The sequence below is a fragment of the Panthera pardus genome, unplaced genomic scaffold, assembly GCF_024362965.1.
Source record: "Panthera pardus isolate Hobbes unplaced genomic scaffold, ASM2436296v1 HiC_scaffold_15, whole genome shotgun sequence".
Lineage (NCBI taxonomy): Eukaryota > Metazoa > Chordata > Mammalia > Carnivora > Felidae > Panthera > Panthera pardus.
This window is the reverse complement of record NW_026526710.1, coordinates 4,608,025-4,634,338: the sequence shown is the minus strand read 5'-3', so window position 1 is coordinate 4,634,338 and position 26,314 is coordinate 4,608,025. Positions and strand designations below refer to the sequence as shown.

The 26,314-nt window shown below is 38.2% G+C and overlaps 1 protein-coding gene across 1 annotated transcript in view; it reads left to right on the top strand.

Moving 5' to 3' along the window:
* NAA25 (N-alpha-acetyltransferase 25, NatB auxiliary subunit) overlaps positions 1 to 26,314 on the top strand; it is an 80,167-nt gene that overhangs the window by 11,776 nt on the left and 42,077 nt on the right. The window contains exons 2-11 of the mRNA XM_019467416.2: positions 811 to 896; positions 2,088 to 2,226; positions 5,535 to 5,653; positions 10,545 to 10,619; positions 11,852 to 11,959; positions 12,252 to 12,330; positions 15,910 to 16,021; positions 16,614 to 16,703; positions 17,924 to 18,093; positions 21,386 to 21,498. Coding sequence (XP_019322961.1) covers positions 811 to 896; positions 2,088 to 2,226; positions 5,535 to 5,653; positions 10,545 to 10,619; positions 11,852 to 11,959; positions 12,252 to 12,330; positions 15,910 to 16,021; positions 16,614 to 16,703; positions 17,924 to 18,093; positions 21,386 to 21,498 — 1,091 coding nt within the window. The remainder of the gene's footprint in view (positions 1 to 810; positions 897 to 2,087; positions 2,227 to 5,534; positions 5,654 to 10,544; positions 10,620 to 11,851; positions 11,960 to 12,251; positions 12,331 to 15,909; positions 16,022 to 16,613; positions 16,704 to 17,923; positions 18,094 to 21,385; positions 21,499 to 26,314) is intronic.

Below are 26,314 nucleotides of genomic sequence, written 5' to 3'. Positions count from 1 at the left end.
AGAACCTGGCAAACTGTGTTCAAGGTGTGTGTACCATTTACATTCCCAGAAGTACTGGGTGAGAGGCACTGATGCTCCATGAACTCACCAGCAGTTGATCCATAACTTATTTTGAGTTATCTGTGCCTCATCTGCTCCTACCCTGATTTGGGACCTTGATGAGCAAAGAGGGACTTGGTGTAGTAGTAGTAGTAGGTTGTGAACTGGCTTGTGTTTAAGTCATCTTTCTGTATTTAGAATTGACAGCTACCTCCATTTCCCATTTATGACACTTCTTTTCTTTTCATTTTGTTTTATTTTTTATATGTTTTTAAATGTTTATTTATTTTTGAGAGAGAGACAGACAGACACACACACACACACACACACACACACACACACACACACACACACAGATCTGAAGCAGGCTCCAGGCTCTGAGCTGTCAGCACAGAGCCAGACATGGGGCTTGAACTCCTGAGACGTGAGATAATGACCTGAGCCGAAGTCACATGCTAAACCAATTGAGCCACTCAGGCACCTCTCATTTTCTTTTAGATCTTAGTCTTGAAATTAATCTTTGCTTTTGTTAGACTTTTGGATAATAATTGATTCCCATTTTTACTTAACTCAATTTTTATAACAGGTCTGAGAGATGACTATAGGAATATAAGATTGTATTCTGGATCATCCTAACCATTTAGAGTTAAAATTAACACCATGATGTTTTTGATACTGAATTAAGATACTTTATGAAACATCTGATGACAGCCTATGCATTTTTCCTATCTTTTGAAGGAATATAATAACTATCGTAATTTGTTTTCGTAGATTATCTTGATAATGGTAATAATAAAATGGCAATTCAGCAAGCAGATAAATTGTTGAAGAAACATAAGGATCTTCATTGTGCTAAGGTAAATTCATTTGCCCTTGACTTACATATTTGGTGGATTATATATTGTAACCTTAAAAAGAAAAAGATGTTTAATCCCTTTAGTGACTCTGTTCAGGGTTTGTCCCTACCCCCCAGGGTATTTTTTTTTTAAAGATTTTATTTTATTATTATTTTTTGTTTGTTTTTGAGAGGCCGTGAGCAGGGGAGGGGCAGAGAGAGAGGGAGACAGAATCTAAAGCAGGCTCTGTGCTGTCAGTGTAAAGCCCGATGTGGGGCTTGACCCCATGAATGGTGAGATCGTGACCTGAGCTGATGTTAATTAATTAATTTTTTAAAAAATGTTTCCTCAGTTTTGAGGGAGACAGAGGGAGGGAGGGAGGGAGGATGAATGGGGGAAGGGCAGAGAGAAAGGGGGACAGAGGATCAGAAGCAAGCCAGCAAGTAGGCTCTGAGCTGACAGCAGTGAACCTGACGTGGGACTTGAACTCATGAACTGTGAGATCATGACCTGAGTGGAAGTTGGATGCTCAGCTGACTGAGCCACCCGCCGCCCCTAAAGATTTAAATTTTTTTTTTAATTTTTTTTTTTTAACATTTTTATTTATTTTTGAGACAGAGAGAGACAGAGCATGAATGGGGGAGGGGCAGAGAGAGAGGGAGACACAGAATCAGAAGCAGGCTCCAGGCTCTGAGCCGTCAGCACAGAGCCCGACGCGGGGCTCGAACTCACAGACTGTGAGATCGTGACCTGAGCCGAAGTCGGACGCTTAACCGACTGAGCCACCCAGGCGCCCCAAGATTTAATTTTTAAGTAATGTCTATACCTAACATGGGGCTTGAACTCACAGCCCTGAAGTCAAGAGTCATATGCTCTACTGACTAAGCCAGCTGGGCTCCCCTTGAAGACATTTGTTTTTCTGATTACTTAAATGCCATAAATAGTATTTAATTACAAGCTAGCTGTTTATTTCTTTGGATATAGCTAACTTAATTATATTATTTTGACAGACTTTTTTTTAAACAGTGTCGTTACATCTTAATACGAAACTAGGAAAGAATCTTGATTTGTTGATATTTTTGGTAAAATATGGTTTACTTGATTAGACCTAGGCATGCCTTACAACTTATGTTGTGTTTTTGAATTCACCTTGTTTTGTTCATATTTTCTTTTCTGTCCTTTTAAAATGAATTTGTCTTTCTTTTGTATCAGGTTTTAAAGGCAATTGGTTTACAGAGAACTGGAAAGCAAGAGGAAGCCTTCACCTTGGCACAGGAGGTGGCGGCCCTTGAACCCACAGATGACAACTCGCTGCAGGCACTGACTATTCTCTACCGGGAGATGCATCGACGTATGTTTCTCGTTTTCATTGTTTTATTACTTTCATTATTTTTTTTAATGTCTTATCTATTTTGAGAGAGAGAGCACGCTGTGGAGGGGCAGAGAAAGAAGGGGACAGAGGATCCAAAGTAGGCTCTGTGTTGACAGCAGCGAGCCCAATGTGGGGCTTAAACTCACGAACTGTGAGTTCACAACCTGAGCCGAAGTTGGATGCTCAGCTGACTGAGCCACCCGAGTGCCCCTTCTTTTTCATTGTTTTTAAACCTGAGCTTAAGGTTTTGGTTACTTCTTAAATTTTTTTTAATGTTTATTTATTTTTGAGACCGAGAGAGAGAGAGAGAGAGAGAGAGAGAGAGAGAGAGAGAGAAAATGCACATGCGAGAGCTGGGGAGAGGCAGAGGGAGGGAGACACAGAATCTAAAGCAGTCTCTAGGCTCTGAGCTGTCAGCACAGATCCTGACTCGGGGTTCAAATCCAAGAGCTGTGAGATCATGACTTGAGCTGAAGTTAGATGGTTAACCGACTGAGCCATGAGGCACCCTGAGTATTTGGTTATTTCTGATTGAGTTCTTTATTTTTCTGTTTTACTGATCACTCATGAGTTGAGTGGATGGCAATAGGTAAAATAATGCATTAACCATGATTTACAAAGACTGTAGGCAAAAAGGATATTTAATTTTATTTTTTTAAACATTTATTTATTTTTGAGAGAGAGCAAGGGGGGAGTGGGGCAGAGGATCCAAAGTGGGCTCCAAGCTGACAGCAGCAAGCCTGATGTGGGCTTGAACTCCTGAACCGTGAGATCATGACCTGAGCTGAAGTCTGATGCTCAACCAACTGGCCCACCCAGATGCCCTGGCAGAAAGGATATTTTGCATGTATTAGGATCCTTGAATTGGAATGAGGACTTGAGGTCAGTTTGTGGCATTTTGACTTATTAAATGGAAGAGTTACCCTTTTTTACTATTTGATATGGAAAATTTCAAACATAAATAAAACCAGAATAGCATAATAAGTCCCATTGTACTCCTTACCCACATTTAGCAGTCATTGTCACATGGCCAATTTTATCTATATCCCATCCCCCTCCCAGATTATTTGTAAGCCTATTGTAGATAGTCCACCATTTCACCTGTAAAGTTTCTCATTGTTGATTTCTCAAATCTTTTACTATGTAATAATGCATATCTTCCATAATACATATTATAGAAGTACGTATTTTTGATGTGGAATAATGAACATTCATGGACCTACCAACCAACTTAATACTAAGATGCTTCCTGTGTGTTCTTCATCAGTCTTACTTCTTTTTTACCTTTCAAGATGTATTGGCTTTCCTGAATATATTTTATTGTCTTGCTTTTAAAAACATCTTTATCACATTTGTCTAAGTAATACTTTGTCAATTTCTTACTTTATTATTATTTATTATAACTTAGTTAATAAGTTATTTATTAATAGAAGTTATTATATTGATATAATTGTTAATGTAGTAATACCATATTAATTAGAACTTAATATAAATGTATTCATACTGTATATGTTCCGTGAGTTGCATGTTTCATCTAATATATACATACTTTTAGTTCATTCATTTTTACTATCACAAAACATTTTTCTCGGGGACTGCAGTCTAGAAGTAGAGATACTAAGTCCTAGGGTGTGTGTATGTTCAGCTTAAAGGTGAAGAAAAATAACGTCACCTTGTTTTCCAAATTTACTCTCCTAATACCGGTGTATAAGAGTTCCAAGTTGTTTCACATCCTTGTTAACACTTGCTATTCTTAGACTTTAAAAGTTTTGCCATCAGGGGCACCTGGGCGGCTCAGTTGGTTGACCGTCCGACTTTGGCTCAGATCATGATCTCAAAGTTCACGAATTCAAGGCCCGCATCTCACTGCGTGCTGACAGCTTAGAGCCTGGAGTCTGCTTTGGATTCTGTGTCTGCTTTCTCCCTCTCTGCCCCCATTGCCTTGTTAATGCTGTCTCTGTCTCTCTCTCTCTCTCAAAAGTAAACGTTAAAAAAAAAATTAAAAGTTTTGCCATCAAATCATCATGTTGTAGACCTTAAAATATAGTTTTTATTCATCAGTTATTCCTCAGTAAAGCTGGAAAAAATAAAATTTTTGCCAACCTAGGGGCAGAAAATGTTATGTTTTAGTTTTGTTTTTCATTTTTATAAAAGATAAAACTTAAGAGTTGAGGTATTGTATTTGATTATAGGGATTATGTTGATTTAGAGATATGGATTCTCTCCCAGTGTTTTTTAAAAAATCGTTTATCTCACAGATATGGTTGAATTTTTTTTAATGTTTGAGAGAGAGAGAGAGAAGAGAGAGAAGAGAGAGCGAGCATGAGCGGGGGAGGGGCAGAGAGAGAGGGAGACACAAAATCTGAAGTAGGCTCCAGGCTCTGAGCTGTTAGCACAGAGCCTGACGCAGGGCTTGAACTCACAGACTGCGAGATCATGACCTGAGCCGAAGTCAGACGCTCAACCGACTGAGCCACCCAGGCGTCCCTGGTTGAATGTTTTTCTATGAGAAGTATTATATCAGAAGCAAAGATTAAAGATGCTCTCTCTGCCCTTGTGTTACTCACAGTCTATAAGGGGAAATTCATGGGTGCCTGGCTGGCTCAGTTGGTACAGCATATGGCTCTTGATCTCAGGGTCATGAGTTCAAGCCCCATGTTGGGCATAGAGCTCAGTTAAAATAAAGGGAAATTGGTCAATAAACTGTATACTACATTATATGTTAATAAATGTTATAAGAGACTTACTACAAAGATTTAAAGATGGCAGAGGGGAGCAGTAATCAAACTGAGTAGAGGAGCACAGATGGTGCTCAGGGAAGGATTACATTTGAACTTGCACAATTCCTTGTAGAGAGGATTACATTTGAGTTGGGTTTTGGATGATGTTCATTGAGTAGAAAAGAAAGGAAAGGTGAATCCAGGCACAGGGAGCAGAGTAAAGGCATGGAGGTATGATATAGCACAGGGAGTCCAGTGGAACTACAAATAGTTTGGTGTGGCTAGAACATAAAGTGCTGGGGGAAAGAATTAGGAAGGAGAGAGAGGCTAGATTGTGGAGGGTCTTGTATATTGTAAGTGTGTTAGGGGAGGCCTGAGCTATTCCGTGCTTCATTGAATAATGCCTAACCAAGAGAAGAGTAATGATCGGATGAGGCAAAACAAGTACTTTCTTCTTCCTTAATGGTAGGAGACATCGTATCCTCCAAAGGGGGGAGAAATTAAATGCTGTTAAGATTTAAGATATACTTCAATAATTAAAGACTATCTTATTTCTCTTTATTCTAGCGGAGTTAGTTACAAAACTTTATGAGGCAGCTGTGAAGAAAGTTCCCAATAGTGAGGAGTATCACTCTCACCTCTTCATGGCTTATGCCAGAGTGGGCGAATACAAGAAAATGCAACAGGTAACTTTATCCTGGGTTGTGGGGTTTGCTATTAGAGACTAAAATTTCTTTAAATGTGATTTAGTTGTAGGAGTGTGTGGGTGCATGTGTGTGTTTGCATATGTGTGTAATACTGAATCTATGTATTTGTGTGTGGAGATCAGGCATGTGTTTCCTTTGTATGTTTTAAGGATGAACTGTTATTCAAGTTCTTTAAGCATTTTCTTAGGGGAAATCTGATTGTTCTTTTGTGGCCTGATAGCATTTTTTATTCTGGTACGTTGGCTTCACATTGTCCCACTGCATGAAATTGCTGTTATATTTTTAGAAAATTGGCAGAAATCCCAGAATAAAAAATGAACAGACTATAGAAAGGCAAACTTTAAAGTTTACATTTAGGGGCATCTGGCTGGCTCAGTCGGTAGATCTTTGGGTTGTGATCTTTGGGTTGTGATTTTGAGCCCCATGTTCCTTATAGAGATTACTTAAAAATAAAATCTTAAAGAAAAGAAAGTTTACATCTAATTTATAAATTTAATTTTCTTTGTAGCCTGCTGAAATTTTTTAAATTCACCTGGGAAAAATCCCCATTGTTTGGAATACTTGTCTTTTTTGCAAAAGGCAGCTTATTTGCCATTTGGTACATTTTAAATGTTCCTTGTAGACATATGAAGAAGCCTCATGTGGACACATTTGGACTAGTGGGGGGGAAAGTCAGCATCCCAGAGGAATGAAACTGTTAAGCCCATAGACGGTTATGATGTCAAGCTAGTATTTTAGAAATGTTTTGTTTGTGGGTACAATTTCTTCTGAAAACAAAGCTTTCTTACCTGGGTCTTTGTCTTACTCTTTACTTGAAGTATCAGACTATAACAATGGATGAGTTAGGGAGGGTGGAAGATCCTATATTAAAATAAATCCTTTCTCCATAAAATTAATCTTCATATTTGCTTATATGCAAGTTTTTAAATTGGAAAAATTTTATTCCCCAGATACAATTCTTTGAAGAAGTTTTATTTACTGATGGAGTTTATTCTCAGGAAAAATATTCAGAGATTGTAATTTTTCTTAAAAAATTTTTTTTTTCAACGTTTTTTATTTATTTTTGGGACAGAGAGAGACAGAGCATGAACGGGGGAGGGGCAGAGAGAGAGGGAGACACAGAATCGGAAACAGGCTCCAGGCTCCGAGCCATCGGCCCAGAGCCTGACGCGGGGCTCGAACTCACAGACCGCGAGATCGTGACCTGGCTGAAGTCGGACGCTTAACCGACTGCGCCACCCAGGCGCCCCGTAATTTTTCTTTTAATGTTAAGTGGGCATATATTTTAAAATTGGCAACTGACATACATATATATATACACACATGTACACATACGTATATATATACACATATATGTGTATATATATACGTATGTGTACATAATATATGTCTTTAATATTTTTATTTCTAGGATTATGTTTAAAGTATATTAAATATTAATGGTAAAATGCAACATCCCACTCCTCTCAAATAGTACTGTATGTCTTTATTTGTTGACATAGAAAGATGTTCCTAATATATGTTAATGGGTAAAAAGTTGTAAAATGGCCTTCCCCTCTACTCCCTTCACATTTATGGTTCCTTAAAGGATATATCTGTAAGGTTATGTAACCAAAATGTTACCAGGCAGGATACAGGCCTATGGATACTTTTCTTTCTGTTAATTTCTTTCTTTTTTTTTTTTTTTTTAAGTTTTTATTCTGAGAGAGAGTGTGAGCAGGGGAGGGGCAGAGAGAGGGAGAGAGGGACTCCCAAGCAGGCTCTGCACCATCCACACAGAGCCTGATGTGGGGCTCGAACTCAAGAACCGTGGGATCATGGCTTGAGCTGAAACCAAGAGCCAGACTCTCAACTGACTGAGCCACTCAGGCGCATCGCCCCCCCCCCCCCCCCTTTTAAAGTACATGTTAATTTTATGATACCACAATATGTTTTTGAAATACATATACACATACAAAAAAATAACAAAATGATAAGTTCATGCAACAACAATATTAAGGTAAATAATCTGCCACTTGAATGGATTTTGTTTTTTATAGTTTGACTTTACATGTGGCCAAAGATAGACATACTTCTGCATCTTGCTCTTTGGAGCCACTGCTTTGATGTGGCTTAATAGTTTTGGATCTTTAGTATATTGTAGCTATAGCTTGTTTTTACATTATTCTAATATATTGGAAGAATGGAGCATTCTAGTGTTAAATGTTTTAGAATGAAATGTCTAATTTTACCTTTTTTGCTGCTTAAGGTAGTTATAATTTCTTAGTATACATGTAGGCTTATATTGAAAATGGTATGTCAGTCTGGGATAATAAGTAGTTTACAAATTAAATGTCAAGTTTCATGAGGGTGAGAGTTTTTATTTTGTTCACTGCTGAATCCTCAGTGCCTAGAATAGCATCTGCACAATAAATTTTTGTTAAAAAAACCAAATGATTAACCTGGTGGAGGTAGAAGGGAGGGAAGGTAAGGAATCAGAAAACTTAAGGACTTTTACTGACCCAAATGACATCCCTGGCAAGCAATATTTAAAATCATCTTGGGGGAGCCTGGGTGGTTCAGTTGATTAAGCATCTGACTCTGGATTTCAGCTCAGGTCACAATCTCTTGGTTCGTGAGTTCGAGCCCCATATCGGGCTCTGTGCTGGCAGTATGGAGCCTTCTTGGGATTCTCTCTGCCCTTCTCTTGCTCACTCTCTCAAAATAAATAAACTTAAAAAAAAAAATCATCTTGAATGAAGAGTTGCTAGATGTTAATATGGTGATTGGACTTTCTTTTTCTGTAAATGACATTCCTATTCTTTTGTCTTTACTCTTTTTTCTCTTTTCTTTCACATTTCCATATTCTGAGTCACCAATTCATAGCCATGTTTTTTAAATTTGTCTATCGTCAAAAGTTTCCTGTATCAGCAAAATATAAGTGTTGGCAAGATAGTAGGTTATGGGCATGAAATTTTTTTCTTATGTTTTGTGTTAAAAATTCATATTTTATATTCTACTTTTTATTTCTGCATGTCATTATAAAAATGTTTTCCTTCCCCAAATGATCAGGTAAAATAGATTTTCTAGCACTTTTCATTCAATTCCTCCAGAGTTTGGTGTTAGAAGCTGAAACCTTAAGCTATCTTAGATTCTTCTAAACCTGTATGTCATATTGTTTCTACATCATCTTGACTCTTCCTCCACAGTGTCTTCGAGGTCTCTTTTCTATTTGATGTACCTCATCCTGGTGTAGTTCCTCGTTACCTCATCTCTTTCTATTTTCTTTCTTCATGGTCCAGTTAAAATATGTTCTTAGAAGAGTGTAGATGTGGGACGCCTGGGTGGCGCAGTCGGTTAAGCGTCTGACTTCAGCCAGGTCACGATCTCGCGGTCCGTGAGTTCGAGCCCCGCGTCGGGCTCTGGGCTGATGGCTCGGAGCCTGGAGCCTGTTTCCGATTCTGTGTCTCCCTCTCTCTCTCTGCCCCTCCCCCGTTCATGCTCTGTCTCTCTCTGTCCCAAAAATAAATTAAAAAAAAAAAAAAAAGAGAGCGTAGATGTGTACCTATTACTCTTTTACTCTGTAACAGCCTGATTTTTGAGTGCTTCACAATAAGGGTATCTCAGTTACTTTTCAGCCCCATTTCCCTACTAGTCTTCTTAATCCTTATTTTTAGCCAAATGTCCTATTTCTTCTTGTCAATATGTCTTTTTCTTTAATATTTTTGTTCAGATTCATTTTACTCCTACTTAGAATTGATTCACTTACTTACCCACTCACCCTAATGTTTGTATTTGTATATTTGTATCCTTACCTCCATCTTTGCCTGTAGACATACTGTTTGTCCTTCAAGGTTCATTTGGAAGACTGCTACTTTGAAGAAGGCTTTATCGATAAAGTTCCCTTCCCTACTTTCCCTTAAAGAAAGGAATAAACAACTTGCCTTTTTTTTTTTTTTTTTTTTGGAAATAAAAGATATGATGTTTTTGTTGTATAGGACATTTTTTTTTGCCAAGTGTATATTTTAGTCATTTAAATATTTGTCTTATCTCTGTCTCTAGCTTCTAAATGCATTTGGGACCAAGTCTCAGTCTTTCTATAATTGGCAGGAATAGACATTTCCTTCCACTTAATAGAGGCTCCGTGTACTTTTTCAAGTGGGTTGAAGATAGGCAAAACATTAAAAAAACATAAAATAGTAACTGTAATAACTAGCTGACTGATTTCTTGGCATTGATTACTAATTGGCTAATTATGGGAGGATTCTCAGTTATGCATGAGTAGATCTATTTTATTCCTTCTTGCCATGTCCCTGCTTTAAGTATTTCATATTATACATTTCACAATGAAAGAGTTCAGTTCTAGTTAATGGTATCTTGGGTAAGAGTTCTAGTTAATGGTATCTTGGGAGAACCTGATTATTTTCCTAACCTAAGAATTACAGTTTTTTGAATAATGTCAGAGAAAACTTTTCTAATTTTAAAATTGAAATATACTGTCTGGATTTTTAAATTTGTTTTACTATAACTGGTTAGTGCAGTGCCTTTAGTAAAGTTTATTGGTGTACATTCATAAGCCAAATTTTGTGTTTGTCAGTAGTCTACCGGAACCATATTGGATTGCTAATATTTTCCAAAAATACTGGGCTTTAATTTGAAGAAATCTGGTTCAAAAGGTGAAATATTTCTGATGTTGGAAAATTTCACCTTTGTGATTACTTACATTGCTATCTACTAGAGAATATTCATCAAGTCACTAGGCATGTATAGTAACTGGGATATGTAGATGTGTTGCTATTCTCCTAGGAACTTCTTGCCACATATCTAGATCATTAATTGCCCTCTGTGTGACGTTTTCTAAATTAAGTATTTATGGCTCTCTGTCTTTCAGGCTGGCATGGCTCTATATAAGATTGTCCCCAAAAACCCTTACTACTTTTGGTCTGTGATGAGCTTAATTATGCAAGTGAGTATGGTATTCAGAATGGAATTGAGATTTGTTTTTATTTTTGTATATAGTTGTCCTAATTTGTCTTCTGAACATCTTGGGTAATGTGTTATAGCATGTGTCAAATAGGGACTTTCCATATTGTCAGTTGACTTTTTGAGTTGGGGAGTTTTGGCATTTATTCCTTATGAGTTGGTATATTGGTTTATTTGTGTGGAGCACAGACTGTATTTCCCCTGAATCTTAGACCTATTACTGGGTTATTTGATCAAATATGAGACTCGAAATGTTTGATATTTTGACTTGAGGTTTGTCTTTAAAACAGTATTGTTTGTTAGTGTACAAGTTATTGAATTGGATGGCCTCGTTCTATCAATTCTGGTTTTTGAGCCTCAGTTTCCTCTTTTGCAGAAGGGAGATGCTCATCTCCCAGAGCTACTGTAAGGACTAAAAGGAGATAGGGTATAAGAGAAGATGGGGAGGAAGGAGTTAAAATGTAGCAGTTCAGAACAGAAAGGCTCTGGGTTCAGACAGGTCTGCATTCATATACTGGCTTCAGCATATGTCTTAGAGAGCCGTTGGGGAATCTCTTAGTTTATCTGTGAGATAAGCATAATAGTTACTTTGAGTACTGAGGTTTGAGCAGAATCTCAGGCAATGTTAAAATTGTTAATATGTATTGATTTTAATTGTCAATCTAAGATCATCTTAATTATCCAAGCTACTAAGCTGTGTAAAATAGAAGGAATTGGAGTTTTCCCTTTAATATGTGAACATTTCAAAAAGACATCTGATAGGGGCACCTGGCCGGCTCAGTTGGTAGAGCATGCAATTCTTGTTGGGTGTAGAGATTACATAAATAAAATCTTTAAAAAAAAAAAGACACTTGAAAGGCTTTTCTCTTCAAACAACTGATGATACCCCTTACATGTAATAAACAGTGTAGGCATACCTACTGCTTCTTAATATAGTTCTAGAAAAATGTATGAATAACCTATTTAAAAGTTAGGCCATATTGTGGAAACTCAGTATGTCAAAAATATATAGGATAATAAATATTAAAAGAAATCTCTTCTAAGGCAAACCACTCTGTAATGTATCTTCGTGGCAAGTTCAAATTAGGTCTGATATTGGACATAGTGGAGTGATAAATACGTGCTGGGGTCCCAGTAATGGTCTGCCTGGTAATAATATAAATAGTGCAAGCAGGGGAGAAATTAGAATAGAACATTTATTTTTTTCTCCTACAGTCTATATCGGCACAGGATGAAAACCTCTCAAAAACGATGTTTCTGCCCCTCGCTGAGAGAATGGTAGAAAAAATGGTGAAAGAGGACAAGATAGAAGCTGAAGCTGAAGTGAGTAGTGGAAGCCCTCCTTTTGTATTCCCATGATTTGATATTGCTACCATGTGATGCTACACTATTGTAAACTGCTGTCTTATTCCAGTTAGAGAGCTGGGCCTCACTCTTGCCTCTTGTGTAAAAGGAAGCTTTGGAAGCACCTAGCTTAGGTATCCGAACATTGTTACTGCTAATGTCATCTCATTTGAAGATAGTGTTCTTTTCTGTTAGGTAACTTTTGAAAGCATGCAAATGATTATATTGAGAAGTTTCAATGGCTGCATTTCTTGTTTGTTTTTTCTGTAAGGTTGAACTTTATTATATGATCCTGGAACGTTTGGGAAAGTACCAGGAAGCCTTAGATGTTATCAGAGGAAAATTAGGAGGTAATTTTTAAAGTTTTCTTTTTTTTCTTATTTAAACATGCAAAATACTTAATTGTGGAAAAATTTCTCCTTATACAGAAAAGTAAAGATATCAAGACATTAAAAAAAAAATCACGTGTGGTCATTTTATGTTCATATAGATTTTTCTGTATGTTGTACATTTACTTTTTAAAAATATTTTTGAATTGGAAATAATTTAGGAATTAAGAAAATTGAAGATGTCAGAAAGAGTATGACCTCTAACCCTTTGCCCTCAAAGTTCTTTGCTAGTCATTTGTTCTGTATGTCCTTCTTTTTTTTTTAATTAAAAACATTTTTTAGACTTTTTTTTAATGTTTGGGGTGCCTGGGTGGCTCAGTCACTTAAGCCTCTGACTTTGGCTCAGGTCATGACCTCACAGTTCGTGGGTTCGAGCCCCGCGTCGGGCTCTGTGCTGACAGCTCGGAGCCTGGAGCCTGCTTCCGATTCTGTGTCTCCCTCTCTCTCTCTGCCCCTCCCCCACTCATGCTCATTCACTCTCTCTCTCTCTGTCTCAAAAATAAATAAAAACATTAAAAATTTTAATTAAATTTTAAATTTTAATTAAAATTTTAAATTTTAAGTTTTTTAAATGTTTTTATTTATTTTTGAGACAGAGACAGAGCATGAGTGGGGGAGGGGCAGAGAGAGAGAGGGAGACACAGAATCCGAAGCAGGCTCCAGGCTCCGAGCTGTCAGCACAGAGCCCGACGCGGGGCTCGAACCCACGAACTGTGAGGTCATGACCTGAGCCGAAGTCGGAGGCTTAAGTGACTGAGCCACCCAGGTGCCCCCTGTATATCTTTCTAAAGATGTACTTTCCCCTCCCCCCGACTCGCCCCAGTTTGTTCAAGTCACAAACGAGAACATACTGTACCTAAGCTAATAGAGCACTCTTACTCAGCTGGCACAATGTTTTTATTCAAAAACTTTTTTCTTTTCTTTTTTTTTTTTTTTTTAATATTTATTTATTTTGGGAGTGAGAGCATGAGTGGGGAAGGGGCAGAGAGAGAGGGAGAGAGAGAATCCCAAGCAGGCTGCACACTGTCAGCACAGAGCCCAGAGTCCAGAGTCTGACTTAGGACTCAATTTCATGAACTGCGCCGAAATTGAGAGTCAGATGCTTAACTAACCAGGCCACCGAGGCGCCCCTCTTTAATATTTTTAAATGTTAATACCTGTTAAGTCAGGATTTGTACCCCGGGTACACATTTTTTTTCTTTGTTTACCTGCCTGTCCTATCAAGGATTTGATTTTGTGACTTCTGCTCTGTGTACTGTTATACCTATTTTAAAAAAACCTTTTTTTAAATGTTTATTTATTTTAAAGAGAGAGAGGGAAAGAGAGAGAGAGATAGAGACAGAGTGTGAGCAGGGGTGGGGCAGAGAGAGAGGGAGACACAGAATCCGAAGCAGGCTCCAGGCTCTGAGCTGTCAGCACAGAGACCAGTGCAGGGCTCGAACTCACTAATGGTGAGATCATGACCTGAGCCGAAGTCGGAGGCTTAAGGAACTGAGCCACCCAATGCCCCACTGTACCATTTTTTTTTTTTTTTAACTTAAGCGTGTCTTAGAGCTATACCTCGCTACCTCACTCCCTTTAGTGACTGTCCAGTGTTCCATACTATAAATGTAGACAATTTACATAACCAGCCTTTGATGACTATTTACAAAGAACACCTTGTTAACAAACCAGATTACCCTACAAGAGGCTATGGTGTGCATTCCCACCTGCTGTATTTACTTTCATCATGTGAGAGGGTATGTTTCTTTGTATACTTAATAACCTGTATTTTTAAGCTGTTACTTCAAACTTTTTTTTTTTTAAAGAAAGCTTTACGCCCAACATGCGGCTTGAACTCACGACCCTGATATCAAGAGTTGCATGCTCTACAGACTGAGCCAGCCATGCGCCCCTATTTCAGACTTGTTAATAATGTTTTTCATTGTGATAGATAAAACATATCTTACAATTTTTATTTAATTCTGAGGAAGGATAATTACTTTTTAATTTGTTTAAAAGCCATTGATATTTTCTTTGAACTGCTTTTCCTTATCGTTTTCCTATTTCTAAAAATGTGGTTAATCTTAATGATTTGCAAGAGCCCTTTGTGCGTTAAAGAAGTTAACTTTCTTCCATTATTGTGAAAATACTTCCCTTTTTGTTGGAAAACTGATTTGTATGAACCCCATAGATTGATCTAACCATTCCTCTTTTTGGGATGTTTGTGAAAGAGATTTAGGTTCCCAAACATTTAAATTCCTGGAAGTGCAGTGTTTTGACAAACCTGGTTTTTAGTTGTGCCTTTACAGTGATTGGGAGAAGCTAATTGTAGATGAGTAGTCTCAGATCTCTTATTAGGAATAGTTATTAAAAAACTTTATTTTATACAAGTGTGTATATCCTTTACTAGCCTGTGTGGCCATAAAACTGTAACACTAACTGATAGTAAACTACCTGAATTATATAAAATGGAAGTTTTGTTGGTTTAAAAATTTTTTAATTTTTTCTTTTAATTTTTTTTAATGTGTATTTTTGAGAGAGAGAGAGAGAGAGAGAGAGAGAATGGGGGAGGGGCAGTGAGAGAGGGAGACACAGAATCCAAAGCAGGCTCAAGGCTCTGAGTCGTCAGCACAGAGCCCGACACGGGGCTCGAATTTACGAACTGTGAGATCATGACCTGAGCCAAAGTTGGACGCTTAACCAACTGAACCACCCAGATGCCCTACCAAAAAAATTTTTTTTCAATGAAAGAGTGGGAGAGGGGCAGAGAGAGAGAGGGTGGGGGGGAGGGACAAAGCATCTGAAGTGGGGTCTGTGCTGTCAGCAGGGCTCGAACTCACGAACCATGAGATAATGACCTAAGCTGAAGTTGGATGCTTATAACCGACTGAGCCATTCAGGTGCCCCTGTTGTTGTCTTAATGTTACTTATTCTCTAACTTCAGCCTCCTTGCAGATGGGTGTAAGTCAGCCTTTCTGGTTTTACCCAGCTGGATTATAATCGTATGGTTGTTAAAATGAAGATTCCCTGTAGGAAACTCATAATGTAATTATTGGTATATGTAATCTGCTGAGCTGTTCTAAAAGGTCAAGGCAAATTTAATTTGGTCAGAAATAATAGTTGTAGTTTTTCTGTTCCTGGCTCTATTTATTTTTGTATTTCTAATATCTTACCTTGCACATTCCATTCCAGTTCAAGCTCATTCGATGTTTGGGAACTATATGTATAGATGGGAAGCCTGTCTGTGGATCAGATATACTAGTCCCTAGATGTTTTTTCTGTTTTACAAGTTTATCCCATATACGAGATCCTCACTTGAATACATTCGTGATCCTTGTATTTTATAGAAAAAGTGATTATAAAATGTTTAGTATCAGAAATGTACTTTTTTCAGCAAAATAATCTTTAATAAGATAATAGTTTATATCTAACAGTGGTCCCATTTTCTCATAGAATGAATAAGAAAATGCAACATTTTTCTTCTTGTGTTTGGACTTTATTCTGATTTCTGAGCAGAAATGAACGCAGCTTACCAATTTTTATAACTTTTAATTGTAGAGAAGTTGACAAGTGAGATTCAGAGTCGGGAAAATAAATGCATGGCTATGTACAAGAAGCTGAGCAGGTGGCCAGAGTGTAATGCCCTTTCCAGGCGCCTCTTGCTGAAAAAGTGAGTAGAGGCTTCTCTTTGGACTATGAGACTGTAGCAGGGCTCTCAGTTTGCACTACTGCTTTTCTTTCTTTCTTTTTTTTTTTTTTTTTTTTGGTCGTGTTTTATGTTGTCCGGCATAAAGTGAAATCTTTTAGTAGTGTGTTCTAGGTATTTTTAAAAGTTTTTGATGAGCCTTCATCTTTCAGTAAAGAGGTATAATCGTACTTATACCACCAGGGTGCTGAGTATTAGGTCTTGAGAATGAATGCTGAAAATCATTAAGTTGTTAAATTCAGTATTGGTCTAAAAGACACACCTTCCCCTCCCCACCACCCCATCCCACGGCCCTGTTTTGGGGAAGTGCTAATATGGGTGTTTTAGGAGCATTTGTTTTCTGGATCTGGTCATTTCATTGAAGGAAATAACAGTTCCTTAAAAGTTTTTTACTTGGAAAAATGCCTCTGGAGTTGCCCTTTTAGAGAAACTTGGAAGGGTGGGCTTCTCCTTGTAAGGACTAAAATATAGAAAGTAAGTTGAGTATTACGGTTCTTAGAGCAGACTTGTCACAACTTGGGTTTAATCCTGTGTGCACCATTCGATCTGATTTTAGCTCAGATGACTGGCAGTTCTATCTGACTTATTTCGATTCTGTGTTTCGACTGATTGAAGAGGCCTGGACTCCTCCTGCTGAAGGTGAACAGTAAGTTGATTCCTGAATTCCAGTGGCACTTTTTAGCACATTGTAGCAAAAGGATTTCATTGGAAGCCTAATCGAATTCTCTTTTTCACTCTCAATAGTGTATCCCTTTCAAAATAAGATTTTTCATTTTTTTTATTGTAAAATAAATATGTTTATTGTAAAAATGTTAAACTAGTGCAGAAATATATGGTGTAGAAAGTATTAGTTCCTGATTATCCTACCGTCCCAGAAATAACATTTTTTTTTACCTTTTTCCACTTTTATTGAGTTATAATTGATCCAGAGAGCGATCTCTCTCTCTCTCTTTCTTTCTATCTCTCTCTCTCTCTCTCTCTCTCTCTTCCTTTTTTTTTTTTAAAGTGAGCTCTCTGTTCAGTGTGGGGCTTGAACTCATGACCCCGACCCCAAGATCAAGAGTCGCATGCTCTGCCAATTGAGCCAGCCAGGTGCCCCCAGAGATAACTCTTGATGGCAGTTTAGAGTTTTTTCTTCTAGATTTATTTCTGTCCATATACTAACATAATTATTCCCATTATTTAACATAAAAATGCAATCATATTAGTGGTTTGCAACTTGGTATTTTCTCCCTTAAAATATATCTTGGGCATTTTTCCATTTTTGGTACATAGAGATCTGTTTCATTCTTTTTTAGTGACTTAAGAGAACTCCATTTTAGAGATGTACTGTAATTCATTTAACGTGTCTCCTGTGGATGGACTGATGGACACTTGGATTGTTGCTGATTTCCTTTTTTTTTTTTTTTTGCTATTACAGATAATACCATAATAAACATGAATGGAATCTTTTTGAAAAGTGAATACGTAAGCAGGATTTAAGATGCTGATGAGCTTGTGCTTACTTTGTAATATTAACTAAATCATCTAAATTTTCTTAGCCTTCATTCAAGCAGTAAAGTAAAATTTACTTAGACTTTTTATTAGGTGATATTTGATATATATAAAGTGATCCCTTCTCTTTTTAAGAAAGAGGTATAGGTAGTTAGTCACTGTGTAGTAATCAGATGCCAAAATTGGGAGTAATCATATCCTATGTTACCTGTCAGAATGTGCGCCTAGTTCTCTTTTGCCCCCATGTTATTTTATAATTATCAGAATGCTTTTTATTTTTTAATTTGTTTTTTGAAATCAATTTGGCTTCACTTTAAGTTTTGGGACAGACAGTAGAGGCACAAAATACCTTTTTCATGTGTTTATACCTAGCTCTTTAGAAGGAGAAGTCCATTATTCTGCAGAAGAAGCTGTGAAGTTTATAGAAGATCGGATAACAGAAGAATCTAAAAGTTCCCGCCATCTCCGAGGACCACATCTTGCTAAACTGGAACTGATTAGACGTTTAAGACGTCAGGGTTTTGATGATGAGTACAAACTAGGTAAGAAACCCTAGTATTATTTGGGAACCCTGGAGAAGATGCAGGGATGCCTTCCATACCCAAGTGCAGTATTCATTATGTGAGGTCTACGATGATGCTGTCATGTTTGGGAAGCAGACATCTTCATAACATGAAAATATTTACTAACAAATGGATTACTGATAAAATTAGCCCTCGATCACATCTTCAACTTGACTTAACATTAGCATCTCTCCCTATTCGACCAGAGTCTTTTTCAGGCATTCTTTTTGACCTGACATTAATGTCAAAATCAGTTTCAAAGTAAAATAACCAGTTTTGTAAAAGTTTCAAGATTTCATGAAGAGGATGGAAAGTTTCTTGAAAATCTGCTCCAAGCGCTTAGAAAACCATTGACAAAACAACATCTGGTGGAGTTAGAGCAATTAACGATTAAAGAGAAAATTTACAAGGACAATGACAAGATAGGAGAAAAAACATGATTTGGATAGTAAAGCATGAAGAAATGCCTTCAGGAAATTTGATGAAGTGCTTAGATGTTTATTTGAAAATGCCTTTTTTTAAAGTGATTATTTATTTATTTTGAGAGAGAGCGCATTTGTGTGAGCATGAGGAGGGCCAAAGAGAGACAGGGAGCGAGAATCCCAAGCAGGCTCCGTGCTGTCACCGCAGAGCACATTGTGGGGCTCCATCCTATGAAACGTGAGATTGTGACCCGAGCCGAACCTGAGTTAGACACTTAACCAACTGAGTCACCTAGGCACCTGAAAATGTTTTTTTGTTTTTTTTTTAATTGAGAGAATGCACAGGTGGGGAAGGGACAGAGAGAGGGGGACAGAGGATCTGAAGCTGACAGCAGAGAGCTTGATGCAGGGCTCCAACTGATAAACTGTGAGGTCATGACCTGCGCCGAAGTCGTATGCTTAACCAACTGAGCCACCCAGGCACCCTGAAAATGGTTCTTTTTTTTAAATGCTTATTTATTTTTGAGGGAGAGAGAGAGGGAACACGCGTGCACATGAGAGGGGGTGGGGCAGAGAGAGGGGGACACAGAATCCAAAGAAGGCTCCAGACTCTTAGCTGTCAGCACAGAACCCGTTGTGGGGCTTGAACCCACGAACTGCGAGATCATGACCTGAACCAAAGTTGGATGCTTAACTGACTGAGCCACCCAGGCTCCCCGAGAAAGAGAATCTTAAGCAGGCTCCACACTCAGAGTGGAGCCTGACATAGGGCTTGATTCTATGACCTTGGGATCACGACCTGAGCTGCAGTCTAGAATCGGACGCTCAACCGACTGAGCTATGCAGGTGCACCTCTCACAACCAGTTTTGAATTCCATGTTGACTTCTTTAGGTCTGCTTAAGGAACCTTAGTCTCTGTTATTTCCAGAAATGCAAACGAAAATTTTCATGTGACCCTCTGCAAAATGTTGAGATAGATTCCAAAGAATTGCTTTTTTTCCAAAGCTGGATAGAAAAGTTTGGATCTGCATTGACACTTGCTGTATCCATGTCTTGTCTTTCTCTTCCGTCTCACCAGCCTTCATGTTAGAAATTTGTGACTTTTTAAAATTTATTTATTTATTTTTTGTGACAGAGAGTGAGAGTGAGAGTATGCACGTGCATGCGAGCCAGGGAGGAGCAGAGAGAGAGGGAGAGAGAATCCCAAGCAGGCTCCGTGTTGTCATTACAGAGTCTAATGTGGGGCTTGATTCCACAAACCGTGAAATCATCATGACCTGAGCTGAAATCAGTTGGACACTCAACCAACAGCCACCCAGGTGCCCCAGAAATTTGTGACTTTGTCTAGTCTACCCAAAATTCTTTTTGAAGTAAACTCTACCTGCAACAGGGGGCTTGAACTCATGACCCTGAGATCAGGAGTTGCATGCTGTACCAACTGAGCCAGCCAGGGGCTTCGGCACAAAATGTTTTTTACCCAGACGAGTGAGTGATTCTTAGTGACTTGGATTATAGTCCTATGAGAATCTGATGATAGCCATGGACTTCTGTTCCCAGAATTGTGAATAGGAGCCAAGACCTAAAATCTTACCGAAATTCCAGGTTAAAATTTTATGTTTCTTATTTTAATTTTTTAAAAAAATGTTTATTTTGAGAGCGAGAACGCTAGCAGGGAAGGGGTAGAGAAGGGGAGAGAGAGAATCCCAAGCAGGCTCTGCACTGGCAGCTCAGAGCCTGAATTGGGGCTTGATCTTACAACCCTGGGATCATGACCTGAACTGAATTCAAGAGTCTGAAATCAAGAGTCAGATGGTTGGGGCACCTTGGTGGCTCAGTCCATTGAGTGACTTCGGCTCAGGTCATGATCTTGCAGTTTGTGAGTTCAAGCCCCACATCAGGCTTGCTGCTGTCAGCCTGTCAGCACAGAGCCTGCTTTGGATCCTCTGTCACCCTCTCTCTGCCCCTCCCCTGCTGGTGCTCTCCCCAAAATAAGTAAATATTAAAGAAAAAAAGTTGGATGCTGACTTAACCAACAGAGCCACCCAGGTGCCCCCAAAATCTCTGCTTCTTAAATCTAGTTCAGTTTGAGAGTATCTTATTATTATTATTATTATTATTTTAATGTTTATGTAGTTTTGAAACAGAGTGCCAGCAGGTAGGGAAAGAGAGAGGGGGGAAGGAGGATCTGAAGCAGGCTCTGTACTGACAGCAGTGAGCCTGATGTGGGGCTTGAACTCAGAAACTGTGAGATCATGACTTGAGCTGAAGTCGGATGCTCAACTGACGGAGCCACCCAGGTGCCCCTATTATTTTGTTTTTAATGTGAGGAAAAATAAAAGGAACTGGTAGCTTTCTGCAGATCCAGGCTTAAATTTTCCATGGTGAATGATCTTGTTGGAGTTACTGGCTTGTGACTCTCCCCATTTATTTTCTCTCCGTTGGTGTGCCTGTTAAACATTCCCTTCCACTTAGTTAGCATTTATTTAATACTTGGTAAGTATTTCAGGAACTGTGGAAAGAAACGTGCTTGTTTAATGTTTGTTTATAAACTTAAGTCTTTAAACTTTAATGAAAACTTTTTAGCTATTTAAACTTTAATTCAATGGAAAGCGTCATGTTTCCTACATGTAATAACATGTAAGCTGAGTTTGTAAGATTCAACTTCTTTTTAAAGTGTTCGTTGAGTTTTAAATGGGCAAACCATCCTCCAGCCCTCACTGCCATTCTCATTGAAGCACTCAAGCAGAATTTTTATTTAATTGAAATAAATATTTTTCAAATCATACCTCTTAATATAAAAATTATTTCAGTCCTTGAGTTAATTTATTGATTTTTGTTTTCTCTCTTAGGTGATCCAGAAGAGTTAATGTTCCAGTATTTTAAAAAGTTTGGGGATAAGCCTTGCTGTTTTACAGACCTCAAGGTGTTTGTTGACCTCTTGCCTGCTACACAGTGTACAAAAGTAAGTATACTTCAGAATCCTGTTGGGTGCTTGTATTGAGGGTAGTAACTGTGTGTAAGTTGGTGGATGCTAGGTATCAAGATAACTGCTCTAGCAAGCAGGGACTCTAGGTGCTATCAGATGAAGACATGATTTCTTGTTAAGCCGCAAGGAGAATAAACCTCTGGGAGATAATTGGATTGTCTTTTTTGTTTTGTAGTGTGTGTGTGTGTGTGTGTGTGTGTGTGTGTTTTGAGATAATTGTAGATTTATACGTAGTTGTAAGAAATAATACAGAGATCTCTTTATACTCCTTCCCATTTTGCCCCAGTGGTAACATCTTGCATAACTATAGTATAATAACTTAATTAGGAAATTGACATCGATACAATCCACTGACCTTTTTCAGATTTCACTGTTTGACATTTGTGTGTGTACGTGCGGTACCTTACATGTGTGTTTAGTGTGATATGTAGTGCAGTGGATTCGGTGACCTCCACTAGAGTCGGGATACAGAACAGCTTCACCACCAGATTCCGTGGCTGCCTTTTTTACCTGCAAACTTTTCCCTGAAGCTCTCTCTCCTGCTTTCACCCCCTCCCCTGGCAACCACAATAATGTTTTCTATTTCTGTAATTTTGTTATTTTGAGAATGTTATAGAGCTGAATCTGAATCATATTATGTGTAACATTTTCAGATTGGCCCTTTTTCCTCTCAGCATAATTCTCTGGAGATTCATCCATGTTACATGTCTTACTAGTTCAGTCTTTTGTATTGCTGAATAGTGTTCTGTGTTATGGATGTGCCACCATTTCTTTAACCTGTTGAAGGACATACAGTTTCCTGTTTTTGGCTGTTACAAATAGAGCTTCTGTGAACATTTGTGTGCAGGTTTTTTTTGTGTGAACTTAAGCCTTCATTTTTCTGAGGAAAATGACCAGTAGAGCAAGATGGCTGCATGTTTAGTCTTTTTTTTTTTTTTTTTTTTTTTTTTTAAGATATGACCAAACTTTTTCATGGTGACTGTACCATTTTAAATTCCTGTTAGCAGTGTATGAGTGATTCAGTTTCTCTGTGTCCTCATCAGCACTTAGTGTTGTCACTATTTTTTTATTTTAGCCATTCTCATAGGTGTGTAGTGATATTTTATAATGGTTTTAATGTGTATTTTCCTAATAGTTAGTGATGTTTAATATCTTTTCATGTGCTTATTTGCCATCTTTATATTCTCATTGAGATGTGTTTTTCTATCTTTTGCTTGTCTTCTAGTTGGTTTTTGTGTTTTTACTGTTGAGTTTTGAGAGTTTAGCTATTCTAGATACAAGTCCTTTGTCAGATATGTGGTTTCACGTTTTCTCCCAGTCTGTGGCTTGTCTTTTCGTCCTTTAACAGGATCCTTTGAAGAGCAAAATTTTACATTTCGATGAATTTATTTTGGGATACTTTTCGATTTACAGAAAACTCATTTGGATAGTGCAGAAAATTACACTACACCCTTCACCTACCTTGTTAACATCTTAAATTACCATGGCACACTTGTCAACAACTAAGAAACTGACATTGGTACATTACTATAACCTCTAGATTTTATCTAGATTTCTGCAGTTTTCCCATTAATATCCTTTTTCTGTTCTGCGATCTAATCTAGAGTACCACACTGTGGTTAGTTGTCATATATTGGGAGTTTTTGATGTGAATGAACCAATGTAAGATTGTTACATAATGAGATGGAGAACCTTATCTTTAGACTCCTCATCCATGGCAACATTTATCCAGCGTATCCCTGGTAATGGGCAGCTGGAGCATTCTATCAATTGGAAGAACAGTGTATGTAGAGTAGGAGAGAGCACCACGTAAAGAAATACTGGCATGTATAAAGAAAGTCTGTGACTTTGGTCAGCTTTACTCATTAGTGCCTCTGTAATTAGTGAAGGTTGGAAGGCTTCCTGTTGCAGGGGTGCCACCACCTGTTCTCTCAGAAAGCCTTCTGTCACCTCCCATAGTGGAGGTGACTAGACTATGTTTGGTGAGCCATGTCTTCAGTCCATCAGGTTTGATACTTGGCAGTCTTGAGGTGGCACATCTAAGGCAGATGGAGCAGTGTTTTCCCAAACTGATAAGCAGCCAGTGGTCTGTATTTAGTTATGAAATGAGGCTCACCATTCTCTTTGATTTAGTCAAGCTATTCTTGGAGCACCATGTTACAGGGCTCAGGCCAAGCTTTAGAAGTTTCTGGATTAATTACAATTAATTACATTTACAATTGTGATTAATGCAGAAACTGGATCCTGGGTTGTAGGAGGACGTGAAAACGTATGAGAGAGAAATACTTGAGTGGAAGAGAGAGGTTTGGTCTGATGACGACAGAGTCCTTTTCTCACATTTGAAAAGCTCCCTTATAAAAAGCAGATGAGAATTGGGACCAGCAGGAAATTGTTACAGGGAACTTGGAATTTGGCCAGTGAAAAATAGATTTTTTTTTTAATAGAATTCTCTAAAAATGTAGTGTGTGAGTTTCATGGTACTGGTGGGATTTAAGCAGAATCTAGAACCACATGGGAGAACCACATGGGACAGGCCTTCAGTTAATGTTTGTTGCATGTATTATGTATAAGTGCTAAGATTTGGAACAATTGATCTTACTGTCCTTCCCATCTTATCTTGTAAGTTGAAGCACCAAATGATGGGACTGCATTAGAGGAAACCTTAAATGGCTTTCAGCTGAGATTCATAAAGTTTTGCTAACGTAAATCTAGTACAAGGAGATCTACTCTGTTGGTTATGTTTGAAAATCTTAGGTCACCTCACGTGACCTCGTATATTAATAATCTGTGGAGAGGAACCCTCTAGAAATGCTGGGATACTGTCAGTGATAGGTAGTCTTTGTTCTGTGAGACAAAGGATGTAAAGCTGTTGCAATGAATTTGTAATTCCACTTAAATTTTTCATTGAGGGGTAATTTTTCTGCCAAAACTTTTTAAATGTAGGATGACTTCAGTAGCTAAAAATCCTGCTACTCAGCAGTGTATTTGTCAGAGGATTAAGCCGTTTGAGTAAAGTTCAGGCCGAGAACTGTAGTCCCAATTAATTAGGAGCCAAATGCTTTTAAAGTAGGCCATTGAATCCAGTTATCTTGAAGTGGCTCAACCAGGGTGATGTTTTTATCTTTTGTTTTCTTTGCCCTGGAATTTTAAGCTAAACATATGATTCCAGTTTTTAAAGAAGCTTTTTGTACAGTAGTAAAACCATACAGACTGAAATAAAGAATGAATGTATTCTTTTATGACAAAACCTATTTGGAAGATTCTTTAAGCATTCCCTAAAGAAGTCATTAATAGTAAACATTACTAATATATAAAATGGTTTACAACAGTGGAACAGAAGCTATACAGGCATTTAATCAAAAGCATGGAGACCAGTGCTTTAGTTTCTTTGTTGCAAATGATTACCTGATCATAATAATTGAATTTCATACAATTGGAGATAAATTGAAGCAAAATTGTTACAGATGTGAAACTGCGCAGCGTGGGGAGGGGGGTGGTTTATTTTACTTTAATTTTTATTTGTGTAAAAAATATTACATGTATAAAGTTAAAAAGCCAGGTAGTACTAGAAGGCTTTTGTTGAAAAACAGCAGCAGCTCTTTGCCACCTTCACCCTGGTTCTGGCGCTCTACAGGCAAATCACTCAACTCCTGTTTCTTCTGTTATTTACCTCCGTATTTCTAAGTTACAGACTTGTCCAGGTATTCGTTTATTTTTATAGTTATAGTCTTCATCTGTTGGAGCCCCACCACTGAAGATGATCATCTCATTTACAACATCTCCCTTCTCTTCTTACATACTTTCTCCCCAGTTTAGTTCAGTCATTATTCAGAATTTATATTTTTATGACCGAAGGCTGAGCCACTTTGTATATGGAGATTACCTTTCTCAAACAACTTTCTTTCTCGGAGTTAAGATTGTTTTGTTTGATTCACCCCAATCAATTGGACAGAACCATACAAGTATAAAACTCCGTTAGTTTAATACATGAGGTGGTAATATGTTCTGTTCTCCCCCAAACCTCCTCCATCCCCTGCCCCTCACCCCTCACCTCAGAAATACTTTATTTTTTTATTTTACTATTTTTTTTTAACATTTATTTATTTTTGAGAGACAGAGAGAGAGATGGAGTATGAGCAAGGGAGGGGCATAAAAAGGAGACACAGAATCCGAAGCAGGCTCCAGGCTCTGAGCAAGCTGTCAGCACAGAGCCCGACATGGGGCTCAAACCCATGAACCATGAGATCATGACCTGAGCCAAAGTCAGACGCTTAATTGACTAAGCCACCCAGGCGCCCCTTGAAATTCTTAAAAAAAATTTTTTTTCATGTTTATTTATCTTTGTTTATTTTTTCATGTTTGTTTATTTTGAGAGAGAGAGAGAGAGAGAGACAGACAGACAGAGCACCAGCAGGGAAGGGACAGAGAGGGAGGGAGGGAGAGAATCCTAGGCATATTCCATGCTGTCAGTGCAGAGCCTGACTCAGAGCTCGATCTCATGAACCATGAGATTGTGACCTGAGCTGAAATCAGTCAGATGCTTAGCCAACTGAGACATCCAGGTGCCCCTAGAAATACTTTTCACGGAGCCTGTTTGCCATCGTCTGTGTTTGGTGTCTCAAACATTTGGCAGGTGGCATTCTGGGATCTGGTTGGGAGTTGGGGGGTGGGGGCCGGGGTGTGCATCACCGAGTAATGGAGTTTCACTTTGTCCTTGTTTCGTTTTTTTTCTTTTCCCTTTCCTTTCCTTTCCTAATATAGAGATTTTATCTTTTTATTTATTTAATTTTAA